Below are 21,137 nucleotides of genomic sequence, written 5' to 3'. Positions count from 1 at the left end.
TGACAATTTGCTAATTTTTAGTTTTTCAAGACAGTTGAGAACATCCTCTCTTGTCACCTCAAACTGGCCCAGTTCATTCGCCTGCAAGCTTGAGAAGCTCAGTTCTGAAGTTGGTATTTTATTTTATTTTATTACATTTATATACCACCCCAAACTTGATCAGTATCCTCTGCCATGAGGACAGATGCAAAGAACTCATTCAGCATCTTGGCAATCTCCTTATCCTCCTTAATAATCCCTTCTATGCCCTCATCATATAAGGGTCCAACTGCCTCCCTGGCAGCTTTTCTGTTTCTGATATATTTAAATAGTTTTTGTTATCCTACTTGACACTTCTAGCTATATGCTACTCAGATTCTCTTTTTGCATCCCTTATTGTTTCCTTGCATTTATATGCATTTCCCCTCAGCTAACAGGGCCCTTAAATTCTTTTTAAACTCTAGAAATATTCAGGTACGTTTAGCTATCCAACAGCAAATAATGCTGAAACAGATAAAAACAATAGCTTCTTCAAGAGGATTCATATCTGAATGGTTAAGGAGCTTTTATTCTTCTATCAGGCCATGTGCATTAGTGTCATCTATATAGTTGCCTTGTAGGGAAAATATCAGTCACACTAGCCCTGTTCAAGTGTTATACTCCACACATTCAGTCCCTGACATTCATGCCACATTCCTGACATCTGGACATTCAGCCGAATGCATGAAAGGGGCCCCGATCATGAAAGGTTTTAAATCACATGGAAGCCCTTACATGTGTGCACATTGGAGCCCCTTTCATGTCTTCAGCTGACTGCACAGATGATGGGCATGGCCAGAAAGCTGCACAGATGTCAGTGAAGCCCCCCCCCCCATGTTCACTGAATGAATGGAGGATGTCCCCTGCTAACTGGGCAAAATGCCTCTTTCAAAGCAGTGATTTCCATATATTTAGTAGGGGGAAGAGGAACAGTCTCTGTCCAACCCCAACACCAGCAATTCTCCAGTGACTGGTTTCTACCTTGTGTTTGTTTTTAGATTGTAAGCCTTTTGGCACAGATAACCATCGCATTAATTTTGGTATGCAAACTCCTTTGAGAATTTTTTAAAAATGAAAACCAGTATATAATAAATAATACTAATACTGCACCTAATAATAATAATAATAATGCCTGAACAGGGATATTACATAAACTGACTGAGAAAGCAAGCAATAGGGGTGTTCACAAGCTCTCCATCCATGCATATATTCAGTGTCTATCAATGGTAGACACTGATAGACATTGATAGGACAGGTCTATCAATGACTACTAGTCTGGTGGCTATAGACCACCTCCAGCCTCAGAGGCACGATGCCTCTCAATGCCTTCTCTGTTGCTGCCCCCAGACTCTGGAATGCTCTCCCAGTAGCCATTCGTTCCTCAGACTCCATCACGGCTTTTAGAAAGCTTGTAAAGACTTGGCTTTTTACCCAGGCTTTTACATAATCGTTTTTACTGCTGCTGTGGGTGTTTTTATCTGTTGTATTGTTTTATGCCTGTTTTTATATGTTTTTATACTTTTAGCATGATGTTTTTATTGTGTTTTTATTGTATGTTTTTAACTTTTGTAAACCACCTTGGGGTTATTTTTTAATGAAAGGCGGTATAAAAATGCAAAAAAACATAAAAAAATAAAAAAATAAATACCAGTTGCAAGGGAGCAAGAACAAGAGAGAGGGCAAGCCCTCATCTCTTGCCTGTGGACTCCCCAGAAGCATCTGGTGGGCCACTGTGTGAAACAGGATGCAGGATTAGATAGGCCTTAGGCCTGATCCAGCAGGGCTGTTCTTATGTACAGCACATGGAGGAGGAAGTGTGGATGCACCCACTGCCCGCCCCCGACATCTATAGTCCCCATACCAACTCCAACATCCACATGTTCAGCAGAACATTTGCAAGGGGGACTCAGTGCATACAACTGCATGCATGTTGGGTTTCCATAGCAGAGGGAACCCCAGTTACTCAGGGTTCTTGCTATTGTGGAGCAGGTGTATGTACAGCTGTACACACATAGCCTCCTCTTGCTGATGTTATATTGAATGCATGGATGTTGGGGGGCAGGGATGGAAGTGCACAGATGGGATTGGAGTGTCAGGAGCAGACCCTACCTCCATGCATTGGATATACAGCTGGACAAAGAACTTGTGAACACCCCTTGTCCCTTGACATGCAGTGGACTCCTGCTTCTGCGACTCGGAGCCAAGTCCAATTGGCCTATGTTCTGGCACCACCCATTACAATAGCCCTATTATGATAACCCTTTAAGCAGTTGTGGCAAATTGTCTTCACTCAAGATCTATTCTGTGGTTCCATGAGCGTTTCCCCTCATTGTCTTTTCCCCTTTGGGTTGTCAGTGTTTTCCTGGCCCTGCTTGTGTAACTTTAAAGCCCAATGCTTTGGCAGGTGATGATTTCCCCAGGACTTCTTTCTGTGTCAGGAAAAGCTTCATGTGCCTTATTTCTGCACATCTGGCTGCTTTTAAATAACTGTCAGGAACCTAGCAATCAAGATGTTGGTTGAGCATGACTAAGTAGGCCCTGAGCCACCATAGAAGCCTCCAAAGTGCTGTATTTCTCACCAAGGCTGTTAATCGCTGTTAGAAATGTAGGAGTTAATGTCAAGAAAGAAGAGGAAATGGCTAACCCTTACAGCCAAATGGAAACTATATAACTGCAAAGACAATTCAAATTGTTTCAGATCATCCAAAACACTCATGTTCAAAATACTGAGAACAAAAGCAGTTTTTAAAAAGGCTGAGCCTGGGTTGCAGGCAGGTTAAGATGGAGGGCTTAGATTTCAGGTGATTTATTCCCATTAAAGTCAATGAGATAAAACTGGCTTAAATCCAAGTCATTTGGCTTCATTCACCAAGTTGATGACTGGACTGCTCAGATTCTCCTTTTACTTCAGCTGCTAACATTTGAATCAACAGAAGTTCAGGCTGCAATCCTGTGTTACTTGAGGGTCAGTTTTATTGAAAACAGGACTTACTTCTGAAGATATGTGCATAAAATTGTGCTGTCAACACCTTTACCAGTTGCAGAATAGGCAAAATAGAAATGTGAAGTGCATAGATACAATGAAAGAGCAACCTTCAACTGTTGCCACCCTTATCAACACTGCTAACTATCACTGTGTTCATACTCCGATAGCCACAGCCTCTTGAGTCATGATAAAAATAAAGGCAATAAAAACAGATTAGGCTTTAGAGTACCTTGCATTTCTTCGGCTCATGATCCTAAGTAAACATAAACATACAGACATTATGGCACCATATATGGCTATATTTTAAGGCAAAACAGTGAGGTCATTCACAATCAAAAACTGTGTTCTTCTACCCGAGTTAGAGCTGTGTGTGCTTCCAATATTTGGTAGTGTAGATGCCAGTTAAGATGAAAATAAAGCTACTCAGGTTTTCTTCCTACCTTCCTTCCACACAGCCACTTCTACCCAGGTTTCACTCCTAACTTGATTCCACACAGCCAAAAATTGGGAGCACATACAGCTCCCAAAACTGTGTAGAACACAGTTTTGATTATTATATTATTATTTATTACATTTTATACTGCCCTATCCAAAGGCTCTGGCTCTGATTGTGTGAATGGCCTACAATATTGTTATCCACAGTCCACTTCCTTAAGCAATAGGAAGCTCCAGGGGGTAGCACTACCCAGGTTTGGCTTCCTTTAGAGGAGAATTCATTGGAAACTTATGGCAGAGGCGTATCTAGGGAAAATAGTGCCTAGGGCAAGCACTGAAATTGCGCCCCCTGTCCAAACATCTGACACCTATCTGATTCTCTGTACATAGTGCCAAACTGAATATGTGTACAGTGACTTATATATTGTATTAATTTTTTAAAAATTTTTTAATTAAAAAATATTTTTTTAAAAAAAATTTAATTTAAAAAAATTACCTGTAGCCCCTTCAGGGGGCTTCCTAAAGGCTGTGGTGGGGGGGGGGTCTGCAAAGGTTTCCCCTCCCCTCTCTGGCCTCTAGGGCCTCACAGGGACCATTTCAGCATGTGCGGTGGCCATTTTTTTTTTAAAAAAATTTTTTTTAAATGGCCACTGAAAACAAAATGGTGACTGCGCATGCTCAAATGGCCTCTGCGAGGCCTGGCATGGCCTAGGGCCTCACAGGGGCCATTTGAGCATGCGCGATGGCCATTTTGTTTTCAGCAGCCATTTTAATTTTTTTTTTAAATTTTAGAAAAATGGCGCCCCCCCTTCAAGTGGCGCCCGGGGCACGTGCCCTGCCTGCCCTACCCCTAGATACGCCCCTGACTTATGGTGTCGCAATTTTTGGTTTATTCAGCAATACAAAAGTTGAACATTAGCTGAAGGAAAGCATATTCCTACACATCAATGACAGATCACATCAGGTTCCCCAGAAAGGGGCTCTGTACCTCAATGTGCTTCAGCTTCCAGTTTCTCCATACCATAAAATTCAGTCCTCCTAAAGTCCAAGCTGCTCTTTTTGTTGTCCCCAACATACATATACACACATTCTCAACTGAAGGCTGGGAAGATGCACCCCCTTTGATGGTTTTTCCCTTTCCAGATAAATATCCTTCAAGGAAGCATCCTGGATTATTAAGGGATGTTCACTTTGGGGTGTTGGGGCGGGGGGGGGGGGGATCAAATCTCAGGTTCTGACCAGGCATTGTTCAGGACAAAATGCTAGTGCAAGCCCGATTCAGAAGACTGAGACTGCAGTTTCATAATTTCTAAGCACTTTTCTTTTCTTGTTCCAGTCACTACCATCCAGTGTAGACTATAATGTCAGCAAAAATATTTTTTTAAAATCAACAGCATTGTGTTAACTACTCTGGGAGTATGGCATCCCTGATTAAATGCAATAATACAAGTTTGTGCTGTACTTTGCTTTTTCATACATTTAGTTTTAATGCTGTGTTCTCCCATTAACTAAACAATGACTATGTTGGTGATGGAGGGGAATCACCCCTCAAAAAAACCTGTTCATCATTTCTTGGTTTTTGGTTTGTTTGTTTTCCCATGCAAGAGCTTCTGAGCACCACCTACCGGTTGGTTTGAGGTACTACAATAAATTGTACACTCAAGAGTTTTGCTTAAAAAAATAAAAAAAAAAGACAAGTTCTCCATCTGTTCAATAGCCTCCATCTGTTCTATAGCCTATGCAGAGGAATGGGGCCCTATGCTGAACCATATTTTGGGGACTCTAACTTATGAACCATTTTGTTTCATTTCCTGCAAATATTGGCACAGAGATATGAACACACATACAGCTGAATCTCTCCCCATCATTGTCTAAGGTCAGCTATTTCTCTCGCTATCAAAACTTTTAATCTGATCACATCCAAAAATAACTTGATCTATACTCCTCTCTTTCGATAAGAAGGCACCAAGATGTAATGAGCTGTGAGAAATTTGAAAATAAATTCAGAGTAGGGAAGAAGGGTTTTGTTTTGTTTTGTTTAACCTTAGGGACATTTTCAGAAAATTACAAATCAGCAATGGCTATGTCTGCCTGAGCCTGTATTCTGAGTACTACTAAGCATACGGTTAATGTCACCTAGTCTATTCCAATCTAGAACTTTCCCAGCCCCTCCCCCCATGATGCCAACCAGGGGCGGAGCCACCATTGGGCAAACGGGTTCAAGGAACCCGGGCCGCCACCTCACAGCCCCAGGCATGCCCCCCGCATCTGATGTCAGTCGTGGGGGCACGATTTTGCTCTCAAAAGGGGCCCCCGGGCCCTATTTGCAAGCGAAATCAGCCAGCACAGCACTGCATTCACACTGTGGCCGGAGCGACTCTCCTTGCCTTTTAAAATCCGGGAGAGCCATTCCTGGCCATGCTGCAAATGCAGAGCTGGCCAATTTAGCTCCCAAATGGAGTCATGCGGCCCTAGTTACAGTAGATCAGCCAGTGCTGCATTTGCAGCATGGCCGGAGAGGCTCTCCCTGCCTTTAAAAGCAAGGAAGAGTTGCTTCGGCCACGCTGTGAGCACAGCGCTGTCAGGTTTTGCTCCTGAACAGGGCCACGTGGCCCTGTTCGGGAGCAAAGCCACACACCCTGCGCCTGACACATGACACGGGGGGGGCATGGCTAAATGCCCCTGTGTCATATGTCAGATGCAGAAGGCAGGGCTGGGGCGGGGGGGAGGCAGTGGGAGAACACGAGCTGCCACTTGGCTCCCTCCATTATTATTAGCCCTTGTCTTGTTTAACATCTATATTAACTCTATAGTAACCCATATGAATGCTCCTTCTATTCATCCACCCAAACTGACACATAAACATATATCAATTTTGCTGTATGCCAATGACATGGTTCTCCAGTCAGCCTCCAGTCAGCCTAAGGCGGGCGCTTGCATCACTCAGCTCTTTTTGTGCAGAGGAGGCCACTGAGGTAAACTACCAGAAAACTAAAGTACTGGTATTTGCCAAATGCCCTAAGCATGCACTTTCCATGCATGGAAAATAAATGGTCAATTAACTGAACAAGTTAAAATATTTAAATATCTTGGTACAGTTTTCCATGCTTCGGGAGGCCGTCAGGCCCACCTGAACTATGCTATACAGAATGCCCAACAATCGGCCAACTCAATTAGATCTTTTTACTTCATGAAGGGCGCTGCATATATACCTGCTGCCATTAAACTCTTTGCAGCTGAAGTATACCCACAGCTTATGTATGGTGCACAATTGGGCCCTTTTTGCAATTTTTCACCTCTGGAGGCCATACAGACGAAATTTCTTAGATCCATATTCCAGGTCCCAAACAGTGTTTCAAATGCCGCTATTAGATGGGAGGCAGGCCTTTATACTTTGGAATCGGTTTACTGGAAATGTATTTTCCTATTCTGGTTAAAATTGAAGTTCTTACAAGGGGGATTAGTCCCTCTCACTATGACCGACTCCTTTGATTCGAAATGGAAACGGTCACTCAAAATAAAATCTCAACTTTATGGGATCCCACTTGAAGAACTTGCTAGGATAGGCTTTACCACAGCTATGAAGGTAATTAAACAGCGAATGATTGATACTGACCTACAGGTTGAAGCCTCCAAAATACCTAGAGGTTTGTATATGGGTAACCAGCTCTTCAATCATTCTTCAAGCCTGCTGATTACCTAAGTAACATAACATTTCCTAAATTTAGGCGTGCCTTGACTCTCGCACATCTTAATGTTCTTCCAACAGCTGTTCTTAAGGGAAGGTTCAAGGGGACTCCTTACGCATCGCTCCTCTGCCCTTGTGGCTCAGGTGCTATTGAGTCTACTGCACATTTTATTCTTTACTGTGACCTCTACAGGGATGCCCGTTTAGATTTCATTTCACTCTGGTTGAAGTCTTTTTCCTGGCCATTCAGATGACTTTTATCTTGATTTATTATTGTCTAAATTTGATATTATGAGTACTAATTCTGTGGCCAAGTTTTGTTATATTGCATGCAAGTTGCGTATTGCCATTTTATGATGTCTTTTTCTTTTCTTTTTTTGTTCTGGTCGTTGATCGAAATAAAAGCTGACTCTGACTCCTCCATGCCTGATGCCAACCCTACTTTCTGCATAGTATTTTGTTCACTCTAGACCAGGCCTGCTCAATTTTCATTCATTCATTCATTCGATTTTTATACCGCCCTTCCAAAAATGTGGTTTACACAGAGAAATAATAAATAAATAAGATGGATCTTTGTCCCCAAAGGGCTCACAATCTAAAAAGAAACTTAAGACAGACACCAACAACAGTCACTGGAAGTACTGTGCTGGGGGTGGATAGGGCCGGTTACTCTCCCCCTGCTAAATAAAGAGAATCACCATGTTAAAAGGTGTCTCATTGCCAAGTTAGCAGGGGGTTTTGCCCCCCTCCAGCTGTTTTTGGACTACAACTCCCTTAATCCCCAGCCACAGTGGCCAATATCCAGGGATTATGGGAGTTGTAGGCCAACATTGGCAGGATGGCCAAAGCTGAGCAGCCCTGTTCTAGACACACCAGGCAATATGCTCATCCCCATGTAACAGACAGGCATGGTTTGGGGGGAAACGATTGGGTCAGCTAATTCAGGGAAAGAGGAAAGATGATTTTTCATACTGAAGGAGAAATGTAGTCTAGGGCTAGAGAGCAGAAGCATGCAGAAGAAAGGGGTGGAGAAGCAAAATAAAGCAAAAATAGCTGCAGTAGTGGAATATTCAAGGGTATAATTAGGCAGCAGAGGCTCATGTTTGATGCCTGAGAGGGACCTTATGACAACCAACCAATGGTACCCATGGCACTAGTAATACTGCTAGCCCATATCACATGTCATAGATGCACTTGCTGAGGCAGGGGTTTGTCAAGTAAGTGTCAGTGTTCTACTGAAGCTATGAGGAAGCTGCTTCTGAATCTCATTCAAGTGGGGGTGTGGGAGGAAGATGCGTATTCTCCATCCCCTTGACAAGATGCTTATTCTCCGAGGTATGAACAGGGTGTTCATATTTCAGCAAGGAATATGTGAATTTTCTTACCTATGAACAACAGAGGAAGAAATTAGCCATGATTTCCCCCTTGCCAGTTTGGTAGAATGTCTGAAGCAACCAGTTTCCTAGCAACAGGATGACAGTCCGAGTGATGGGAAACTGCAATTTCCTATTACCAGGGGATGTTACCTGGATCATTCCATGATAATTGCACAGTAACTGCACTAAAACTCATAGCACCTGGAAAGGCCCTATGGTTCTGGAATGAAGATCCAGAAATAGATCAGTTGTCCCACATCCCCACAGGCTTTGGGTGAGTTTGCACACTCACTGGGTTCCCAGGGAGTCCAGTTCCCAGTCCAGTTCCCAGGGAGTCTGTGTTCCTTAGGGATGTGCACAAAACCGGTTCACCCGGTTTGATTCGGATTCGAACCGGGTTCGAACCAGGAGGGGGTGGTTCGGTTTTGGTTTTGTTCGAACCACCCCCTGGTTCGGTTCGGATTCGAACTGGTTTGGACCAGTTTGGACACCCAAAAATTGGTAGGATGGTAGCTGGCTCCCAGGGGTACCTGTCACCCAAACCCCAAAGCAATTGGACACTCATACGATTTTTTATGAATTCTTGAAAATTATTTTTATTTTTTTCTCATAGGATATAATGGGACTCAAACCAGGCCATTATACTTTATTGTGGAGCACCCTTGGATGCCAACAACCACCCAAACCCTGAAGCAATAGGACAGTCCTACGATTTTTAATGAATATTTGAAATATTTTTAATTATTTTTTCATAGAGTATAATGGGACCCAAACCAGTCCATATCCCCTATTGTGGATCACCTAGGGGCACAAAAGCGGGGTGGGTGGTGGACAGACAGAGGTGCCTAACACCCAAAAAACCCCAAGGCAATTGGACACTCCTCTGATTATTGGTGAATTGTTAAATTGTTTTTGAATTCCTCATAGAGAATAATTAGGATTGCAGCATATGTATAGCTTCACATTGGGGGGAAAGGGGTGTCGTAGAGTGGAGTGTGGTGGCTGGTAGTTCCTAGGGTGGGCAAGGAAGCGATCAGAATTATTTGAAAGGAATTGGGCAAAGGGCTGATTTTTAAGTGATTTTTGAAATTTACGCGTCTTTAAGGTTTTTCTCCATAAAGAAGCATGGAGGTGTCAGCAAATGTATAGCTTCACGTCGGGGGCAAAGGAGTGGCCTAGAGCAGTGTGGGGTTGGTGGTAGTGCCAGGTAGGGGCAAGGAAGCTCCCTGAATTTTTTCAAAGGATTTGGGCAGAGGGCTGATTTTTGGTGAATTGTCGAAGTTTACGCGTCTTTAAGGTTTTTCCTCATAATCCTCAAGTTATAATGGAGCTTTCAGCAGCCCCATAAGTGCACTTGGGGGGTGCTGGGGTGGCCCAGAGCGAGTGGTGGTGTATGGCACATAGGGTGCCAACCACCCCCATGGGTTGCTAACCCATGGCATACAGGGTTCTGTTGTTTCTGAGGTGTGCTGAGTGCGGATTCTATGATAGCAAATGAGAGTGAGTGGATTCATGGTGTCTCATTGAAAATCTCATTTGCTATCATAGAATTTGTTATCTAGAGAGCTAACCAGGTTTTTCTCTGGATTTTGGCCAGTATCTGTAACATTCATATGTCCACTGAGGGGTTATGGTTCATTGGGCAAGGATTAAGGAAGTTATCTCTATAGAAACATTTGTTGCTTGCTAGGATGGACACCCAGCTAAGTGGTGGGTATCCAAGGTGGGCAGAGAGTAACACCCAGCTGTTCAGCATGGAGTAGAGAGAGAGGGTGTCTCCATGCATCTTTGCTTCACATGGTGTCCTCTAAGTTACAGGAGATGGTCCATAGCTGAAGCAAGCATCATTGAAACACCTGTGATTTTTCTATTATTGATGTATGTATTTCTGAAATAGGCAGGCAGAGCTGCCCTTGTAACTTCAGCATGCATTTGGTTTCCACTATCTGTTTTACCTGTGGCTTATATGGCTTTATTTACTTTTACATGTATAGCCTATGCTTCCTCCAAGAAGCCCAGAGTGGTGCACACAGTTACATTTATCCTCTCAACAGCCCTATGAGGAAAATTATACTGAAAGAAATGTGACTGTCCCAGAGTCACATATGACTCTGACACAGTGAGTTTCATGGCTAAAGGGGGATTTGAACTTGGATTTCCCCAGTTTAGTCCAGCACACTAACTACTGTACCACTCTGGCTCAGAGTTCTTTCTTGTTCTTCTTGTTGTTAGCATTCATTTTTTTAAATCTTCAGGCAGGCAGAGTGCCCTGCGGACTTCAGAATGCATTTACTCTCCACAGAAGCAGGCTTTTGTGGCCGCTCTGTGCTTTATTTGTGCCTTGTACAGTTCTTTTCCTGTTTGTGTGCATTTGTGTTTGATCCTGCTGTGTTAGATACAAATCTACACACTACTGTAGTCCTCTAATCACTATAAAGCAACAGATGTTTTCCATATTTCTCTGTATCTCTGCTGATCAGCAATTGAGATTTATGTGCTTGTGTTTGTGTTCATATTTTGATCCCACTCGTTTGCTAAATATCTACTCTTTGCCAGTTATTGCTAAGGCACCTACCTAGTCCTGGTTCCACCACCGCAGCTGCTCACAATTGGCTCCACATTTCACTATCTGTGGCTCCACCCATCACCTGCCCTGCCTAGTGCCCCCCCACCCCCCATCACCTGCCAGCCCAGGAACCACCAGCCACCACTGGGCTGGACAAGATAGGCCTTGGGCCTGATCCAGCAGAGCTCTTCTTATGAGTTATTTTGCTGAATTAAACAACAAAATAACAACCATGTTGCAACTACCAGCAGCACCTCATGTCTTATAATTGTGTTTCATTAACTCACCATTGCTTGGTCTCAATCCAGATGTCAGCAGGCATTCTGCTGTGTTCCCAAACAAGTTGGTTTCCCTGATCATCACAATGGAAAGCGTAGCTCTGTACTCATAACAGGATGTAGGCCAGAAGACACGGGATCAGGATGTTTATTTTCTGACCATCAAGATCCTCAAATTATTTTTCTTAGGCTGCAATCCTATGCACCTTAATTTGGGAGTAAGCCCCACTGAGTAGATCTATATATTTATTTTTCCTAGGTGTACCTGTCGCTAATCCCATGTGTGGCAGCTTTTGCAAGAGTCCGCAAACAGTTGCCGAATAGCGATGGGGATGGTGGAGAAAATAGGGATGCTGGCCGCTGGCGGCCTGGCCGGCGGGAACAGGCAGTAAGCCGGACCGGCCACTGGGTGCAGGCAGTGGTGGCAGCAGGCCAGCCCGGCTACCAGGAATTGGCGGGCTGGTGGAATGAGGTGGCGGCCCACCAGCCAGAAACCGAGGGTGGACGGGGGGAGAAGTGGGCTGGCTGGGCTGCGGAGGTGCAGATGCTCTGCGCCCGGCCCAGTTAGTTAAGACCTATTTCTGAGGAAATATGCATGGAATTGCACTGTAAGTGCATGTGTGCATTTCACATATATAAATGTTTATTCTGTCCATCCCCCCCCCACCCCCCACCCTCTGTTTGTCCTTCTTTGTCACTTTATGCCATTGAGACTGTAAGAATCCAATATAAGATTCTGTTTGTCATCTCTTATGTTTGAAACATGGTTATCCATTCTGGGCTCATGTGATAGGAACAGGCTACAAATATTAATTGATGCAATATATGAACAGTCTGCCTGATTCTGCCTGATTCACTACTCTAAATGGTACTGGCCATTGTAAGAGTCAGGATCTTGCCTGCTTGGAGCAGCTCTTTGAAACAAGCTGAATCTTTCCTCTGTTCCCAGTCACTCCGTCTTCCCTCCTTCATATCTGAAGTGCCACCCTTCCTCATTCATTGTTAGATATGCAACTGGCAATACTCACGCATGCAGTCTCCTCCATACCAGCCTGCTCTGCATTCTGCACAGTAGATGCCCTTGATGTAGAAGTTGTCTAGCGTTCCCCCCCAAGAGCCATTGCGGCAGGACTTACAGTTTTCAAAAATCATACAGCCTGAAAGAAGAGAGAAACCATTTGTTTAATGGAATAATAAATTTAGTTGTTTTAGATGGGAACTGATGTCCATTAGCACTGATCTTCCCAAACAAATACTCAAAAAACTGCTGCCTATGTTAAAAAATGTCTTGGGTTTTTTTCAACAAAGCTTGGTGTTGGCACAGATATATACCAGGGTGTTTACAGACTGTGTGTATGTTTGTGTATATGCAATTTAGTATAAATATCATAAAATGAAGAAGCAGTTAACTTGAGATTTGAACAGAGCAAGCTGGAATAAGTGAATTAGAGACTGTGCATTTTCCTATAATTAACTGCCATGCCCTTATTAGCAACAGTTCTTGGCAGCCTCTCTGTTTGATGCCATTAAAACCCTTGCTGTTTCAGCAGAATTCTTTTCTTGAACATATTAAGGTGCCTTATACCACATCAGAAGATTGGTGAATCTAAGCCAGTATTGTCTGTCTACCCTTACTGGCGATAACCCTCCAAGATCTCAGGCACAAATCATCAGAAGTTGCTGGGGATTGAACCTGGGGTATTGTTATTCAAAGCATGTGCAATATCACTGAGCTACAGCCCTTCCTATATAATACTGCAAGTGGTAAATATGTTTCAGCCACTGATAGATGAATGTTTGGACAGGTTGAGGGAGCTCACTTCAGTCATACAATTCATATTACCACGGAGCAAACTTACACTTCTAGGTAATTTCCCCTCATCCACTTAGCCCAATTCAGACATTATGCTGTACGAGCGTACAGATGACTGTACACTCGTACATATGTTTGTGTGAATAACTGTACCGGTGTTAATTTTAAAAGTGAACCTAGATATATGCCCTTCAAAGGCATGGTACAGATAATAAGTGTACATCTGTACCTGCGTTCAACATAACATGAATGACTGTACCCGTGTACAGATCTGTACCTGTCTACATAGTTCATGTGTATGAGTGTTGAACATAACATTTGAATGGACCTAGTGTAGCTTGCAGATATTGTACAGAAGGAAGGAAACAAACAATCACGTCAAGAAAAAAAAGATCAAATATTCCAGTGCTTTCAGAAAGGCATAGAACCACCACTGGCCAAAAATGGCAACAGAGTTGTTAAGATGAAGAATGTTGAGCTAACATTCTACATCTTAAACTTTTTGGCTGAGTGTACACATTCTAGATCTCATTCTCATTGAATGGCTTGAACCTCACATACATACCTATCATGTGAAACATGCAGTACTACAGGGGGAGAATGTTAAAGAAGTTCAGAAATGAAATATAGCTCTAAGCTGTTGGAGTGAACCTGTGCATGGGTAATGGAGCAAGTGATAGTGGATTGCCACATTTCTGGGTAAATAAAGAACATACACTACAGCTGACAAGCCATTATGTACAATTTTGGGTCAGGCAGTAGGAACAAGTGACAAACGACTGAGAATCTGGTTAGGTGGTTGGAGATGTACATTGAGCTCATTCCCACACTTGGATGACATTAGTTGTGCCACCAGAAGTCAGGAGGTGGAGGCACACGTGCTCCTGTGAATGCTTGTAAAGTGATTGTGTGCCCCTCCAATGTTGGCTAGCTGCTGCAGTCCATTGGACATTCTACTCTACCACGATCAGCTATCTAAAATTTGATCTGTGATGCCAATCGTGGTTGAACATCTGGTGGGGTGTGGTGCCCAGACGACACTGGAACCAGCACGATCACTTTACTGGTTTTCAGGAGAGTGTGCACACCTCTACCTCCTAACTTTCAGTGGCATAACTAACATCACCCAATTGTGAGAACCAGCCCAATATATCTCATAGAACAATCCTACGCATGTTTGCCCAGAAATAAGTCTATTTTATTCAATTGGGCTTACACTCCAATGGCAGCCTCTCTTCTGGGAAAAACAGCAACCATCGGGAAGGGATGACTTCAACTAGGACTACAGCAGAAGAAAAGGGATTGCAATGACACTGGGGTAAACACTTACCACTGTTTATAGTCACACCTCTAACTGCTATTTAACCAGGAGGGAATGCAAATGCAAGGGAAAACAAGATTCTTAATCTGGCATCTAGGTTGGCATTGGAGCCTAAATTTGATGATGGTTCCTGGACTTCAAGACGGTGAGAGCCATACCTGATTTCTGACAGATGGCTTAACAAAGTAAGCTGTTGGGATAGAATGACCACCTAGTCCTCTGGTGCCCCAAGCCTACAAAAGGCCTTTGTTTTTGTGGGTGGCAAAACAAAGGTGCATGGCCACAGAGTGACAGGAAGTTATGAAAGCTCTCATGCCGGGGCGGAGCCACCATTGCATGAACGGGTTCAAAGAACCCAGGCCATGCCCCTCAAGGGTCATGCTTCATGCCCCTGCCCCACCCGCTGCATCTGACGTCAGATGCAGGGGGCAGGGTAGAGGGGCTCCAGTGGCGAGTGAACATGGGCCACCGCTGGGCTCCCTACAGGCCTGCCTCATGTGATGTGCTTCTATGACTAAATGAGGTCATTCAAACAATCAAAAACTGTGTTCTTTCTGGGTTTGGGAACTGTGTGCTCCCAGTTTTCGGTTGTATGAAAGCAAGGTAAGAGGAAGTAGAAGGTCCACACAAGCAAAAACTGGGGGCACACATGGTTCCCAATCCTAGATAAAACACAGTTTTTGATTGTGTGAATAACCCCAGTGTGTTATAAGGAGAGAGGCAAACACTCATTAAGGGCAGAGGGATCACAGCTGGAGAAGGGAAGCAGCAGCAAGGCAATTGCCCATGAAAGGCATGAATTGGAAAGCAGGAAGACAGGAGGCAGTGGAAGAGGAGATATGCTTCTTTGAACTTGAAAGAAAGCAGTTCTTTCTGCCCGTATTGCTTCCGCAAACTCGCGTCAGGTGGAGCTGTTCAGGGTTGTGAGGGGACTAGTATCTGCCCCTCCTCCCCTGAACCAGAATTTGGAGTCATCAGTTATCCACTGTGATGTGTTTAAAGAATTTTTCGCAGATAAAATCTCTCGGATTCGGGCTGACTTAGACGGAGACTCCACAATTAATTCGATGTCTGAATTGGAGGTGTCCGACAACTCCTCTTATGTGGTTCGACTGGATCGGTTTCAGTTTGTGACTCCTGAGGATGTGGACAAGCTGCTTGGAGCAGTGAGGCCTACCGCTTGTTCTCTCGACCCTTGTCCAACATGGCTTGTTCTATCTAGCAGGGAGGCTGTTGTAGGAGGCCTGGTGGAAATCATAAATGCTTCTCTGAGGGAAGGCAGGATGCCTTCTTGTCTCAAGTAGGGATGTGCACCGAACTGGTCCGGGGCCACGTCAGAGGCCTCCAAACCGGTCCGGATTGGGGCCGGGCCGGCGGTCTAGTGGGGTGTGTGTGTAGCTTTAGGGGGGTAGTACTTACCCCTCCTGCCGCTTTTCCCCCTTTGGCGCTCAACTTTTAAGCAAAGTTTTTGGGGTGGTAGCATTCCTCCCTGCTGCCCTTGCCCTCGTCATTGCCCGGCAAAAGGAGAAGTTTAGTGCACGCATGCACCCATTGCAGCACACGCGCGCCCGTCACCACCATGCGTGCGCACGCTGCACATGTCACATGTTGCGTGTGCACACAACGTGTGATGTGTGCGGCGCACACGCGGTGGCAGCAGGCGCACACATGCCGCAATGGGCGCATGTGTGCACTAAACTTCTCCTTTTGCCGGGCAACAACGGGGGCAGGTGCGGCATGGAGGAAAGCTGCTGCCCCAAAAACTTTGCTTAAAAGTCGAGCGCCGGAGGGGGGAAAGTGGCGGGAGGGGTAAGTACTATCCCCACACACACCCTTAAAGCTACATACCCCCCAGTGCCGGACCACGCCTCTGTGATTCCATGCACATCCCTAGTCTCAAGGAGGCAATCATTAGACCTCTTAAAGAAGCCTACATTGGATCCCTCAAAGTTGAGCAACTATAGGCCTGGTTCCAACCTCCCATGGCTGGGCAAGGTAATTGAGAGGGTGGTGGCCTCTCAGCTCCAGGTGGTCTTGGAGGAAACTGATTATCTAGACCCATTTCAAACTGGCTTCCGGACGGGCTATGGGGTAGAAACTGCCTTGGTCGGACTGATGGATGATCTTCAGTTGAGAATTGACAAGAGGAAGTGTGACTCTGTTGGTCCTTTTGGACCTCTCGGCGGCTTTCGATACTATCGACCATAGTATCCTTCTGGAACATCTGAGGGGGTGGGGGGTGGGAGGCACTGCTTTGCAGTGGTTTCACTCCTACGTCTCAGACAGATTCCAGATGGTGTCGATTGGAGATTGTTGCTCTTCGAAATTTGAGCTTAAGTATGGTGTCCCTCAAGGCTCCGTACTCTCTCCAATGCTTTTCAACATCTACATGAAACCACTGAGAGATCATCAGAGGATTTGGAGTGGGATGTTATAGGTATGGTGATGAAACCCAGATCTATTTCTCCATGTCAACTTCTTCAGGAGATGACATATCTTCCCTGAATGCCTGCCTGGAGGCAGTAATGGGTTGGATGAGTGAGAATAAACTGAAGCTGAATCCAGATGAGACAAAGGTACTTATTGTGCGGGGTCAGAACTCGAGAGATGATTTTGACCTACCTGTTCTAGATGGGGTCACACTTCCCCAAAAGGAACAGGTTCACAGTCTGGGAGTACTTCTGGATTCACACCTCTCCCTGGTTTCTCAGGTTGAGGCGGTGGCCAGGGGTGCTTTCTATCAGCTTCGGCTGATACATCAGCTGTGTCCATTTCTCGAGATCAACGACCTCAAAACAGTGGTACATCTGTTGGTGACCTCCAGACTGGACTTCTGTAATGCGCTCTATGTGGGGCTGCCTTTGTACATAGTCTGGAAACTTCAATTGGTTCAGAATGCGGCAGCTAAGTTGGTCTCTAGGTCATCTTGGAGAGACCACATTACTCCCTTGCTGAGGGAGCTACACTGGCTGCCAATAGGTTTTCGGGCAGAATACAAAGTGCTAGTTATAACTTATAAAGCCCTAAATGGCTTAGGCCCTGGGTATTTAAGAGAACGTCTTCTTGGTTATGTGCCCCACCGGCCATTGAGGTCACTTGAGGAGTTCCCTCTCCAGTTATCGCCAGCTCGTCTGGTGGCCACACGGAGACAGGCCTTCTCGATTGCTTCCCCGAGATTATGGAATGCGCTCCCTGCTGAGATGCGATCCTCCCCATCCCTGACTATTTTTAAAAAATATCTGAAGATCCACCTCTTCAACCAAGCTTTTTCAGCTTTTTAGATTTGTAGTTTTAATTTATACTGTTTTAATTTTATACTGTTTTAAAATTGTTAAATTGTTTTAACATTTTATATTTGTTTTAATTGTTTTAATGTTGTTGTTAACTGCCCAGAGATGAATGTTTGGGTGGTATACAAGTTAAATAAATAAATGAATAAATAAATGAATAAATGAATGAACTTAAAGGAAAGACTGGAAGGAGCTTCTGAGACCCTGTCCAGGTATTGTGGGGCTACCACGGAGTGGGTAGAAAATGCTCTCTGTGAGGTAACAGAGGTGAAGAGCAGCCTAAGGCAAGCCTGTTCCCCAGGAGTGAAGTAACCACCTGGGAGGAAGCGCTCTAGAAACTGAAAAGCCCCAGAATTGCCTAGGATTGAGGAGGGGACTCGCAGGGCCTCAAAAGGCCCAATCTTGCCCCTTTGACATAGAATTACGTGTGTGTGTGTGTGTGTGTGTGTGTGTGTGTGTGTGTGTGTGTGTAGATGATGTCACATACTTCCTTTACTAACTGCTTCCTTTGATAACCTGAATTTTCTGTTTGGGAAATGTAGATCAGAATACGGCTCCAAAGCAAAATGTTTGGACTCATCCCTAGTAGAGATGCATGCCTCATGGTTCCAACTGGCTGCTTCTTCCTTAGCTCTTTGTCTTCATTTTCCACATCTCTTTGCCAAGGCTCAATTCAGCAACCTCTTCCCTATCTCACTTAATAAGGCAGTATGCAAACCAGGGGTTGGAGACTGAGGAACGAAAATCTTCCTTAACTATTGAAGCCAACAATGACTTTACCCTCTGGAGGGATTCCAGGCATACATGGTGAAATCCTGGAAACTTGCAGCTCCTGGTATGAGTTTCTGTTACTAGAAATGGGGACATGCTAAAGGCAATATGCTAAATACATTAACTCTCATCAGTGCAGTGAGCCGTTTATACTGGCATCCATCCATCTCTGAGGAGAGAGAAAAAATATTCATCATCAAAGTCTGGCAGACAAAACAGGCTGCACTCTCTGCATAACTCTAAGTACAGTTGTCACATGTGTGCACAATGACTCAAGTCTGGCATGAAACCCAAGAGGTGAGACAGGTCAGGACAATAAATCAACACACCTGGGTGGATTAGACAGGAGTCACACTCGTTGTCCTCATTCCTGCAGCAGGGAATAGTGTAACCCACCACTTCTTTCCGCCCAGGACAGACACACTTGATCTGATCGTATTCACAACACTCCCGACACATGATATTCCATTCAGCTCCTGGACAGTTTTCATTGATCACTGTATACTCTGTAGAAAACCAAAACAATAGACGTGTGAATGGGAATAACCCATTGTTGGCAGAACATTATTATCCATTCAGTTACTGGCCAAACTAAATGTTACATGGGAGATCTGTGACTGGATCTCTTGATGTTTTATTTTTTAATGAAATGCAGCCAGTGGTTGGAGCAGTGAATTTCTACTTTCCCCAGAGCAGAAAACTCAACCTATTTTCCCCAAAACAAGATGACTCATATTATAAGGCGCAGCAGGCGGGGGGGGGGGGGCCTTCACTGGGAAAATGGCATGGGAATAGGGTTTAAACATTCCCTCCTCACCACTGCTCCAGTGACTCCCAATGGCTGTTTTTCATTACAATAAAACATTGGAAGATGCAATTGCAGATCACCAGTGCAATGTACACTATGGGCTCATTCAAAGTTTGTACCTTTCATGATTTGAATGGAATCCAGTAGGAACACAGGAAGCTGGTTTATACTGAGTCAGACCATTAGTCCATCTAGCTCAGTATTGTATACCCAGACTGGCAGCAGATTCTCCAAGGTTGCAGTCAGGAGTCTCTCTCAGCCCTATCCTGGAGATGCCAGGGAGGGAATTTGGAACCTTCTGCATGCAAGCATGCAGATCCTCTTTCCAGAGAGGCCCCATCCCCTAAGGGGGAATACCTTACAGTGCTCACATGTAGTCTCCCATTCAAATGCAAACCAGGGTGGACCCTGCTTAGCAAAGAGGTCCTTGCTTGCTACCACAAGAACAGCTCTCCTCCCCAGACCAGTTCTCTTCCCCAGTAAGAGCTTCTTCAGCACAAGTCCATGAATGAGAGGTGTGCAAGAATACAAAGGTTGTGCAAGATACGACCACAATAAAATCACCAACCATAATAAAATAAAAGAGTAAGAAGTGCATCTGTATTATTATTATTTTAAATACTTAACGCTTTCAAAGAAGAAAATTCTGCGTTACCCTTTAAGAAATCTCAGTTTGAAACAGCTAAAACTGTGATTGTCATCTAAGAGAGCAATTCTGCAGACTCCAACTTCCTTCCATAGACATGTCTGCATTCAGCAAATTGAAACTTAATGAGCTGACAATGCTGTCAGTATGTCCTTCAACCAACAGACAAAACAGTTTTTGTGGAGTATGAGGGCAAAAAATGAAAGAACTTACAGAGATAAAATGAGAAGGAACCAAAATGAAAATCCTTTTTATTTTTGGCAACAGCCATGACTTAATATCCTGTTTTATATTTCCTAATATATATTCTGTGTAACAAAACCCTTTTTGAACCACTGTATTTTTCTGTGCTGCTGCACTTGTTAGTACAAACAACCATATAATGAGAAAGTTTGACATACTGAAATCACACTGAAATTTGTGGGAGTTAATGGTGCTCTCATGATCCAGCTGATTCCAGGGTGACTGGGGGCAGGTTTTTATTTTCTTGGTGCTCACTACTCTGCAGACAAGTGCATGTGCAATGGAGTTAATATGCCTACGTCTATAAAACAGGTTGTTAGATACTATGTCATGGCTGTTTTTCCACTGATGGGGTACTGAGAGACCTGTTCAAAAATGGGCATGCTATCAATCACTTCCTAAGGATGTTTGTCTGTGTAGTAGGGAACACCTTGCATACACACGCACACACTCCCACCCCAACAACATACATGGGAAATGAAGCCACCGTAATGCAGACACAAAGCTCCTAGATTCTTGCATACAATAGAGCAATGGTTCTTAACGTGGGTCCCTCCAGATGTTGCTGGACTACAACTCCCAGCATCCCCTGCCACAATAAATTGGCAGACCCCACGTTAAGAACCACTGCAATAGAGGGTGCAGATATATGAGCACAAAGGAATGAGCATGTGGACTGGAAGCTTTTTTGAAGTGAATGGGAACCAAGTCCTAAGGGTGGGGGCAGGAATGACTCTGCACATTTCAGAGATCCTGTGCATATTTTCAGTTGCTGGACTGAGATGCATGTGGTTTGCATTTTAATTAGGTGCATGCAACTGGAGGCCATTTAAAAACTGTATTACAAGTATAATTACAGTCAGTAATAATATGAGTAGTAATTATTAAGTTAGGAAGC

At 44.3% G+C, this 21,137-nt stretch overlaps 1 protein-coding gene across 5 annotated transcripts in view; it reads right to left on the bottom strand.

Moving 5' to 3' along the window:
• PAMR1 (peptidase domain containing associated with muscle regeneration 1) overlaps nt 1-21,137 on the bottom strand; it is a 130,975-nt gene that overhangs the window by 98,169 nt on the left and 11,669 nt on the right. For 3 of the 5 annotated variants that reach the window (XM_053282000.1, XM_053282009.1, XM_053282019.1), the window contains exons 2-3: nt 18,872-19,048; nt 12,376-12,504 (exon numbers count right to left, since the gene is read on the bottom strand). In XM_053282000.1, coding sequence (XP_053137975.1) covers nt 12,376-12,504; nt 18,872-19,048 — 306 coding nt within the window. Of the gene's footprint in view, nt 1-11,356; nt 11,460-12,375; nt 12,505-18,871; nt 19,049-21,137 lie in introns of those variants that run through there. The other 2 variants (XM_053282036.1, XM_053282027.1) reach the window with 2 other exon arrangements.

Source organism: Hemicordylus capensis, chromosome 1, assembly GCF_027244095.1.
Source record: "Hemicordylus capensis ecotype Gifberg chromosome 1, rHemCap1.1.pri, whole genome shotgun sequence".
Taxonomy (NCBI): domain Eukaryota; kingdom Metazoa; phylum Chordata; class Lepidosauria; order Squamata; family Cordylidae; genus Hemicordylus; species Hemicordylus capensis.
The sequence above is the reverse complement of the archived record's forward strand: the minus strand, read 5'-3'. Positions and strand labels throughout refer to the sequence as shown.